General features: G+C 43.3%; 1 protein-coding gene across 1 annotated transcript; it reads right to left on the reverse strand.

Annotated features, from left to right (window-relative positions):
* Window positions 1–660: 660 nt before the first annotated feature.
* LOC311154995 (ferritin light chain-like) lies at window positions 661–5,700 on the reverse strand (the record flags this gene model as incomplete). Its single annotated transcript, XM_084207877.1, has 3 exons — window positions 661–1,164; window positions 2,432–2,578; window positions 5,518–5,700. The coding sequence occupies 3 exons, from the start codon at window positions 5,698–5,700 to the stop codon at window positions 661–663; spliced, it is 834 nt and encodes a 277-aa protein (XP_084064003.1).
* Between the last annotated feature and the right edge of the window lie 5,646 nt (window positions 5,701–11,346).

An 11,346-nucleotide genomic window follows, 5' to 3' on the forward strand; every position in this document is an offset into this window, starting at 1 on the left:
CTAGGCAATAACTATAGAGAAATCAGCACATTTTCTTATTCCCGCTGTTAAAGAAATGTTTGCATCCTTCATCCTGAAGTATACCACTAGAAACAGCTGATCAGTAAATGCATTAAACTACTTTAAATTGCTGCTATGATAGAAATAAGACAAAAAACCCATTGTTTTTGAACAGGTCTTTTAAAAAAGTTCATTATGTTACTATACTTGTTAGTAATTTAAAATACCAAATAGTAAAATAAAATATTCAGTATTATAAAACTAAATATTTGGATTTTCTGCCATGTAAAAGTTTCCTTGCATTAAAGATGCACTGATTGCTTTTTTATTTGTTTTAATATAATTTATATATATCTTCTTAAAATAATTTGCACCAACTGATCCTATTAATCATTTAAGAGAAAGAAGAATCTTAAGAACTTTTGGCTTCTAGGAAGAATTGCATAGATAAATGTGACAATCTAGCTGGCAACCTTGCTATCATTTAAAGCAAACAGTGGTACGGGCTAGATTTTGAGCTGTGACTCGGCACAGGATGAGGGGATGGGGTGTAAAGCAGGAGGAGGGATGGAGCATCATGTCTCCTGAGTTTTGGTCCCAGGCCCACCCTTGGGACAGGTCTGCCTGAGGAGCTGCCCTGTAGCTGCAGCAGCCTGAGCATTAAAGGCCCTCCCAGCCCTGCTTCACCTTTGCTCCTGTGCCATCATTACACTGTGGCAGCATGGTGGTGCAGTGTATGGTTGCATATATTGGCCCTATGCCATTTCTGTGCTGGGAGCATTCTCTCTGGGGTCGCTTCAGACCTTCTGCAGCTCCTGTGCACTGCTGGAGAGGCGGGCAGGGGCTGCAGTGATCACTGGACTCTGGCTCTATGCTGGTCCTGAACTCTTTCTGCAGCCGGTCCATAAAGTAATCCCCAAGACTATTTCTGCCATCCTGGGAACAGTCAAGCCTGCGAGCATTGGTCAGCAGATCTCCCATCAGCTTGATCTTCTGGATTTTGGGCCCAATAAATTGTTTCTTGATAGTGCTTGCACTATGAGGGTCTGCATTTTCAACACTCAGGGCATAAAGCTCTTCAAAATACCGTAGCATAGTTTTCCATTGTACCATTGCTAGTTCCAGGGCTTTCATCAGACCGACTGCATAATCACAGTTTGGTTTCTGAAAACAAAGACAGAATTGTATTTACTCAAAAGAACAACTCATGGATCTGTATTCATCAATGGATTCCTGCAACTTAACCTGGTGCTCTAAAAAGTTGTACTAGGATTTTGCAACAATTGCTTCCAGTTTGGTGTATCTATTGTTTTTTTCAGGCTTTAAACACAAGTGGCAGACTCCAAGCACTTCTTCAAGGAACAGAATTACATAGCAGCAGCTATGCCTGAAGAGGGTTCTTACACCAGGAAACCCAATCATAGAATTGCTGGGGTTGGAAAGGACCTTAAAATCATCTTGTCCCAACCCTCTGCCATATTCCACTAGACCAGGCTGCTCAAAGGCCCACCCAACCTGGCCCTGAACACTCCCAGGAATGGGGCATTTTCTACTACTTTGGGCAAATTTTTCTAGTGTGTCACCACCCTCACAGTGAAGAGGGACTTCCTAATATCTAGCCTAAATATCTACCCTCTTTCAGTTAAAAATTGTTATCCCTCATCTTAACACTGCATTCCCTGACAAAGAGCTCTTCTCCTTCTTTCCTGTAGGCCCCCTTTAAGTACTGGAAGTCCTAAGCTCCTCCTTGATGCAAACTGAGTATTAAGAAAGATTTTTTACTTTTTTTACTTAAGAAAGTCTTTTTACTTTCTACAGCTTAACTGCTATGATGGACAACAGAGGAACATTCTGTATTAACTAATTTGGTAGAGGAGAAGCAGCCTCTTGGTCTTAAAAAAATGAGGTAGGTTATTTTTTTCCTGAAAACATTTGAGTTATTCCTTTGTACCTTTGCAAGCCCAAGTTAGATCTTAGACAGTTCAAATTCTGTCATGAGGTGTAATTCAGGAAATTAACTACTGACCCAAGCTGGATGGTTCTCCTTCCTTACCACTCTTCATAAGTGCTAGTCATGTCTAAGCTTCCACTTAGGTTCAGTGTGAAGGAGACAAGTGGGCTGTTTCAGCACAATTTAAGGACTCAAAATCCATTACAGCATACTGGAAACAGCAGTGTCCAGCTGAGTAAAAGAAAAGGGGAACAGTGTCCATATTCTTTTGGGCTGGAAAGCAACCCCATAGAGTTAGGACTGTATGTCTGACAGTTTCTAGGCATCACAATCAAGAACAAAACCGTGTACACAAGTGTGCCAGATAAATTATATCTGGAAATCTAATAGTAGGTGAATGCAGAGACCTCAAGTGCCAACAACATAATTCAGTAAGTTAAATGGAACACAGTGCTTAAAAATTTGTTGGCTATTACCCACCTGGATGGTTTTAGAGCAGTAATGGCCTCCTCTTTCCTGCTGATACTTCATCAAGGCCTCTGCGGCTTTTCTCTCTTCCAGAGCCTGATGCAGGAAGAACTTCGAAATATTTGGTAGAGCCACATGTGACTGATCAAAATATTCACCCTAAGCACACAAAACAAGTGTGTTAAGATTTGCCAGACATGGGACTCACCTGCAGCAGAATGTGGCCTTAACAGAACTTGGGAGACCCTTCCAATGGAAGGTGTTTTGTTCACAACCACTTTGGAGACTTTGATCTGATTTCTACAATAAATGAAGTGAGTAGTTAGAGTATGAAATTAAAAATCTATACTTCTACTAGAACTCCTTCTATCCTTTAATATTGGTCAGGCAACTGTAGTAATGATGTTGCTCTTGCAGTAGCAGTTAAGAGATCTTCAGAATATTTTATGAGTAGTTAGCATATGTCTGTTTTGTAATTGTGTTTTGTGGAGGGTTTTTGTTTTGATTTTTAAACATACTCCCAGAACAGGGAACATAAAATTTATCCCTGCAGGCCTGCATTCCAGTCAAAAGTTAGCTTTCAAAGGTATGAGAAAGATGAGGCAAATACAAATGTTGTATTGCACTAAATAGTTTATTTAGTTACACAACTTTACATCTGTGTCTCAGTTTTATTAGGGATAGTGGTATTCCAAAATAATGGATACTGCTACTGACCTATACACCTTCAATATAAGATATAACTCGTGCCTGGAAAGGCATCTCAGGAAGAACATAAATCTGTTGGAGCATGTCCAGAGGAGGGACACAAAGTTATCAGAGGGATAGAGCACCCTTCCTGTGAGGAAAGCCTGAGAGAATTGGGTTTGTTCAGCCTGGAAAAGAGAAGGCTCTGGTGACCTACTTGTACCCTTCCAGTACCTTATGGGAGCCTATAAGAAAGATGGAGAGGGAGTTTTTACTACAGCATGCAGGGATAGGACAAGGGGGAATGGCTTAAAACTGAAAGAGCAGGTTTGCATTAGGTATTTGGAAGAAACTCTTCACTGTGATGATGGTGAGGCACCAGAACAGGTTGCCCAGACAAGTTGGCTCTGAGCAGCCTGGTCCTGGGAAAGGTGTCCCTGCACATGGCAGGGGGTTTGCAACCTGATGATCTTTAAGGTTCTTTCCAACCCAGGCCATTCTTTAATTTCAGAAGTATTACAACCCTAAATCCTCTGCTGGCCTTGTTCTGTTCTGTATGGGAAAGTAACAACTTAAACCACTGCCATATTTAACCATCTAACAGATCTAATAGCTCTTATGTTTGGAATATTTTATCCATGGTATGGCTGTCTCATAAAGAGAAGTATTACAGGCAGATAGCAAAGGAGAGCCAGCAGGTTACACTGGCTGGAACACTGGTTCTTCACAGCTCTGATGGGGAGGAGAATGAGAGGCAGCAGCCGGGACTATGCCAAGAACCAAACTGAGGGAGCTACAGCATCCTGATCTGCTGCTGCCCTGACCATGAGCATGCAACACAGCACAGCTTTTGTCCCTTGGACATGGGTGTGCAACACAGCACAGCTTCTGTCCCTTGGACATGGGTGTGCAACACAGCACAGCTTCTGTCCCTTGGACATGGGTGCAACACAGCACAGCTTCTGTCTCTTGGACATGGGTGTGCAACACAGCACAGCTTCTGTCCCTTGGACATGGGTGTGCAACACAGCACACATAACTGCACATCGAGCTGTTGGCTTGTTGCCTGCCTAGGAGGGGCAAGCAACAAGTATGTGCATTTCCCAAGTTCTTCTGCTTCTGATTGTCTTCCCTGCTTTCCTCTATTATCCTGCTTAAATAAGAAATACTTTCATTTCACCTATGTTTAGAAAGAAAATGAAGACATGTTAGACACACAAGTTTATGTTTTTCTCTTATATTTTCAGGGCCTTCTTGGGGTAACCTAAACCTGTGACAAACATAGATGCACGCAACCATAAACCATTGAGAAGAAAGCACATACTGGAATGGTTTATTAAGAACATTCATTGCTTTATTTGCAGAAACCTTTTCCTCAGGTCACTCATTCCTGTTTCTGTTGACAGCACAGCCAAGACTGAATGTTTTATAAGCAGTTCTTTGGTGAAAGTGTGCAGCACAAACTTGAAGTGGAGTTCAAGTTAACACATCTGCTTAACTGTTAAGGTAAATCTTTAATGTCAATCATTCACTATTTAGGATGTTCACATTTCTAGGTTTGATTTACCCACAGTCAATTTCTAACTGAATTTCCTCCATCCCATCCAGCTGTTAATCACTACAACTTTTTATTCCACAAGTTTAACATGTTTTACTGTATACTTAAATTTTCATTGAACTTATACTTGATACCAAACTCAATTGAAAGATCTTGTGGATACTCTGAATATAGTTTGTTTTGTTTCCCCGTGGATGCTTGCCATCAGAAGTTACAGCATTGATAATTTAGATTTTTAAATTTTAATGTCTCTTAAATGTTTGCCTTAACACTTGATATATAGCCAGATATAATTCGGGCATGAATTTGACATGGTATCAGTGATACCTTTTATGATTTCATGTCCGAAGTTCATGCCTGTGGAGTAAGAAACCCTAAGCCATCCACGATGTTCTCAGACTATAGTTAACCACACGCAACTATTCACCAAAGTTTGGGGAAAAACCCACTCAAGCGTTATACTCCAAAGCTGTTAGCAGTCCCTGTTCCTGTCCCTTTTCCCCGGGAAAAAGGCCCTCTGTGAATTAATTACCCAAAACACAGGAGGGCTCGTTGGTTTCATAGCCCGCGCGTTACGGACCTTCCGCGTTGGTTCGTGGCCGTGCGGGCGCAGCGTCCGCGGCGCGCCTTTGGCAGGAGCGCTGCCGCCGGCGGGCTGGGGAGACCGGAGAGCCTCCAAACCCTCTGGGTCAGGACACATGCACCACTGTGCCGTCCCTGCCCGACCCTAAACCCTCCTCAGCCGGACTCTGGCACCTCCTCTCCCCTCCGCCGGTGGCTGCCGGCGCAGGGCGATGGGGGCACACGCCGCCCGCCGTGCTCTCCCGCGGCCGTGCGCGGTCCGCCGCCTTACCAGCGCCTGCAGGCAGTAGTGCAGCTCCAGCTGGGCGCCGGTGACGCCGCAGAGCGCCTCCTCCACGGCGGGCGGGAAGCCGTGGCGGACGCGGCTGCCGGGCAGCGGGCGGTGCGCGGGGCAGGCGGGCAGCGTCACCCGCGGCCGCTTGGAGCGCGGCTCGGCCATGGCCGGCGCCGCCATGGGGCCGCCGCGCCGCCGCCGCGCCGCCTGATATAGCCGGGCACCTGGGACACACCTTGCGAGCTGCCGCCCGCCCTCCGAGGGAGGAGGAGGATGTGGGTGTGCGGATGCGGGGGGGCGGCGGGGACTGCCGTGGCGTGCGGGGCCTTGGGCAGGCGCGGCGGGAGCGCAGGCACCTCCGAACAGCCCTGAAAACCAGCTCGGTGCCGGATCCTGGGCGTGCCGGCAAACGGCGTGAATGGTGGATGATTGACATAAACGATTTACCTTAACAGTGAACTAGATGTGTTAACTCGGCCTCTACTTGAAGTCGTGCCTCACACTTGTGCTGGAGAAGTGGTTAAAAAACATTGGATCTTGACTATGAGTGACTTGAGGAAAAGGATTCTGCAATGAGTGTTCTTAATAAAACATTCCAGTGTGTACTTTCTCTTCAGTGATTCATGATTACATATGTGTACGTTTGTAATGTGTAACCTTGGGCATCCCAAGATGGTCCTACAAACATAAGAGAAAAACATAAACTTGTGTGTCTAACCTGTCTTCATTTTCTTTCCAAATGGAGCAACACAGTTGAAGGGAAAGCATTTCCTATTTGAGCAGGATAATAGAAAAAAGCATGGAAGACAATCAGAAGCAGAAGAACTTGGGAAATGCACATACTTGTTGCTTGCCCCTCCTAGGCAGGCAACAAGCAAACAGCTCGATGTGCAGTTATGTGTACTGTGGTGCAGAGCATGTCCAAGGGACAGAAGCTGTGCTGTGTTGCACACACATGCCCAAGGGACAGAAGCTGTGCTGTGTTGCACACCCATGTCCAAGGGACAGAAGCTGTGCTGTGTTGCACACACATGCCCAAGGGACAGAAGCTGTGCTGTGTTGCACACACATGCCCAAGGGACAGAAGCTGTGCTGTGTTGCACACACATGCCCAAGGGACAGAAGCTGTGCTGTGTTGCACACACATGCCCAAGGGACAGAAGCTGTGCTGTGTTGCACACACATGTCCAAGGGACAGAAGCTGTGCTGTGTTGCATGCTCATGGTCAGGGCAGGAGCAGATCAGGATGCTGTAGCTCCCTCAGTTTGGTTCTTGGCATAGTCCCAGCTGCTGCCTCTCATTCTCCTCCCCATCAGAGCTGTGCAGAACCAGTATTCCAGCCAGTGTAACCTGCTGGCTCTTCTTTGCTTCCTGTCTCTAATACATTGTATATATGGGACAGCAAAACAATGGATAAAACTCTTCTAATGTAAGAGCTGAGCCCTTTTCCAGGCAGTCACATTCAGTACCTCTGGCTTCAGCAACAGCATCTGATTGTGGCCGGGCTGGGCCGAGGCTGGAGTGGCTGGTGAAAACATCTAGGCTGAGGCAATCCTGAGGAGGGAGTGAGCTCTGAAAAGTCCTGGGAATTTAGCAATGTGTGCATATGTCTTGGCTACAGGGTAAGTTCTTTAGGTTTTTTTGTTTAGTGCTAAAAATGTTGGTGCTGAACTGGTCCTACCTACGCTTGTTAAACTATCTTCAGTATTTTAGTAACCAGTAATCCTCAGCTTGTACAGTAACTTCAAAATACACGTTACTGATTTTTTTCAACTGTTTTACCATGTGCATGGAGCTCGGCATTTCTTGAACATCTCTTTAACTTTAATAGATTCTGACCAGTGGAGAGGAAATATGAGTAATCTCAACACCCTTCGAAATCAATAATTTTCTGTTCGGTGACTTTGTTTAGTAAGCTCAATGTTATGTGCTGTTTTGTGGAATATTTTTCTAGCAGACCACTCCCCCACCAGCCCAGGATGCTAAGGGCAGAATCGTTTTCCGTTGCTTGTTTTAATTGTTATTGGATCTGACTGCCTAGAGCCCAGTATGCATCATCTGACAGTAGTCACGTGGAGGTATGAGAACATTGCTCATGAGAAACTTAAATAATCCTTGTTCAGTGCCTCCATCTCATATGCTACTCAGCCCTCTTTGTTTGCTGTAATTATCCTAATTATCCATTTTTTTTTAGTTCTGATTCTTCATGTTTTAGTTAAATTAGAAGTTTAGCCTAAAAAAAATCAAACAGCATTTAAGCATTTGGGTAAAATTTCATGTGAGTAATATAACTGTAATGTTTGCAAGGCTAAAATAAGTACCCAGAGTCATTAAATGTCAATGTATTGACAAGACAATTGAGCAATGTGTGACCTTATTCTGAAGTTCTCAGTAGGCATCCTCTTCTTCACTGTACCGCTAGGGACTTTTGTTGGAAGGATGTACCTCTACCTTTTAGCTCCTTCCATTCCAACTGTCCTTGTTATGGTCTGTAAAGTAGTTGCTAGTGTTTTATTATTCCAGAATAATCCCTTGATTCCCTCAGAGGAGGAGGAAGAGGAGCAAGTGTGGTGTCTCTGTGTGTGTATGCATTGACATCCCAACCTAAATAAATACTTGATGACCTCCTTTCTTTGAATAACTTGAAGTGTGAAATAGCAATACAAGCTATATTACAAGCTATATTATATAATACAAGTTAGCTGGTGTCCCCATGGAAAAGTTTGTAGTTGTATTTAGTTAATTGGGCATTTATTATGATAATTTCTGAGCATATCATCTCATAGAGGTTTGTCTCTGCATTAATGGGCTTTGGAGCCTTGGAAAACAATATTAAGTTATCCCATTTGAGTGATGGACAGCTAAGAGTAAAGGGCAGTTCTTAAGGCCATATGTGTTTCATGGCGCTGATCTGAAAACTGACTGTAAAATTCTTTATACTCCATGTGTTCGTTTTATAAGAACACCATTCAGTTTGTTTTGCTTTGTGCTTCATAGAACTAAAGGAAATACACACCATTTGCATGGTTATCAATTGTATTATGGAAAAAAATTCCATGACAAAGTAATATAGGCATTCTTGCTACATAGTATGAGATATGCTATTTGTATCTGGACTAGGGAAAGTATCATCTGCTCCAAAAGCTTGTGCCCTCAAGAAATGCAGCATTCCAGGGAGCTGGCACTTTGTTCAGTTTATTAGTTACAACTTTTCAGCACAGAATCACAGAATATTCTGAGTTGGACGGGACCTACAAGGATCATCAAAGGGTTGGTTACAGGCACATGCCTTGATGAAAGGTATCTTTTCATTTTTATGATTTGGCAGGACTTAGGTACAACATATATTAAAGTGTGTTGAAGTTATATGACAGAGTGGGAAGCCAAAACACCACAGTGTGGTATACAGAACTACAATTAAAATTCCATCAATATAAGCTCTCTGACACATAAGCCCATACCTTCTCTACTCCTCCCCACTCCTTTTCCTATTTATTCTTTTGCAGAGTGCAGTAGAAAGGATTGTTTGTGTCAGTGGTGTTAGCAACCCTCTCACATTATTATTTCTCCTGAGCCTGCTTTTCAAACATTTAGTTGTATCTGGCCATTTTCTACCCTGATTCTCTCAATTAAAGCTAGACTCTTTTGGCTGCACTTTGTGGTCTGGAGTTGGTATTGTTTATTCTTTCACCACAGGTAGTAAGAGTTGTGGCTGTTGCTTCTCTCCAGCTACCTAGAGAGAAGCTACATCTGTTTTCTTCTTTCTAGCTGTGATGGGTTTTTCATGTGCTTTGCAAATAGTCTATCTAATGCTGCCAGAGTTTTCTCTCATTCAGTGCCCATCAATAGCTATGATGGAAACAAAGGGCTGTGTGAGGAAAAAGTAAAAACAAATAAATGTACGATATATATGCTTGTGAATTGGCCTTCTTCTTTCATCATTTTGTTTTGTAATTAAGTGAAACCAAATCTCTCTGGCAGGAAATTAGGAATGATTCATACGAACACCCATGAATTCATGATTACTTTTATTGAAGTCCCTTAACCATTTTTCTTACACTTTTCTAGTCTCAACAGGTGCTTCATCTCACTATTTTTTTCTCTTTTTTACTTCCTTTATCCATGGAGGAAAAGCCAGCAAGACTTCTGAGTTGTTTTGTTGCCTTTTTGCACTGTATGACTCATAAAGTTAAAAAAGAAGCCTGAAATTTGGGTTGTTACTACTTAAGTAAGCATAGCAAAACAATCTCTTTTAACTGGCTTTCAGTAAAAGTGGTCATCAGCAAAACATGAGATGGCCCTGGAGAGGCAACAGTGTTGTAACCAGGCTGCAACATGGACATTCTGGAAAATATTTTTTGTCTCTTCGTCCACTGACCAAGTGGAAAGCACCAGTTTGCTGTTGTGCTCTGAAATCAGCATGTTTTATTGATACATGAGAGGGACGGCTCAAAAATAAAGCCTAGTCTCTTTGAAGCCAGTCGTGTTGCTGTTGAACAGAACAGACAGAAGCTTGTATTTTGGGTTTATAGGTACTGAAAATTACTATAATGTGCCAGATCTGCACGTGTTTTGCATATATTCAGTTTAATAATGAAATTCTGTTTGAAAAATATTTGGATTAACTTTTTAATTTTGCAAGTAATTTTGGCACTCACCTCAAATACTCCAAACCTTAGTTTTCATTTGCTTTCCTTCTCTAGAGTCCCAAAAATTTCTTCCTGTCATTGAGATTTTTGTGTTTGCCAAACATCCATTACTGCAGTGTTTGAAGCCAGATGAGGTGTTTGAGGATGTTCTCATCACTGGAACCAGCCATGTCTTTTTTGCCTTGAGTTTTTCCAAACCTTGCTTCAGTAGCTTGTTAAAGTTGCAGCACTTTCTGTTGTAACGTTTATCTCAGACGTTTTGTTTCCATAGGCTTCCTAGGCACAAGTCTGCATGGCACAGATATTGAGATGTTGGCTCATTGCCTCTCTTTGGCAATTAAGTTCTTCCTTAAGGAACTTTCCGAATGCTGGATAACATAAAACATTGTGATATATATAGAATTCTTTGAAACTTCACTGATTGAAATCTGTCCTTCAAACAGAATGTGCCCATCTCTGCTGGGTCTAAAGCTACAATAGGAGACAAGCTTGTAAGAGTTTCTGAAACGCAAGCAAAGCTTACCTTAGCCTTGTGTCACAGAATACATATAGGAGGGTTTTCTAATCTGTGCTATTTTCTTCTCTGCAGTATTTGAATTAGATTATCTGTAGTTAATGCTTGCTGCTACCATGGGACCCTTCCAGGAGCAGAATTTGGAGATGGATGGCCTCTATTGCTTCTCAGCTGGGAGCTGCTCTGGGGTTTTGGTGTACAGGGCACACCCTGCCTGAGTACCACCAGCCTTCACCCTCCTGCGGGTCTCCAGGTGCCTCTCCTTTCTTCTCTTTCTTCTGGAAGCTCTTTCCAACTGCTGCACAGCCACAGTGCTCAGACAGCCTCGTCCTCTCCCTTTCCTTCACTCTCCCTTCTCTGGACCCTGGGAAAAATTCTGTGTTAAGAGGAGGTTCGGGGTCTGTGTGCAGCTCTGCAGTCAAGCCTCAAAGATGTAAGTGCATCTCAAGTGCATTGACAGACTCTTGCTGTGACTGTTGTTGTGCCCCAGCCTTGTAAGCATTTGCCACCTTCATCTTTCCCGTAGCGTCTCAAATCCAGCTGCATGTGGCCATTTTTGTGTGAGTGCCTTCATGTGTGGGGCTGCAGGTCAAACTGGGCTGTGGCCACTGTTTAACTCGTGTCTAGAAGCTGTGTATCACTATTTTCTCTTAAGCACTTACC

This window comes from Fringilla coelebs, assembly GCF_963513975.1.
Source record: "Fringilla coelebs genome assembly, chromosome: 6".
NCBI classification, from domain to species: domain Eukaryota; kingdom Metazoa; phylum Chordata; class Aves; order Passeriformes; family Fringillidae; genus Fringilla; species Fringilla coelebs.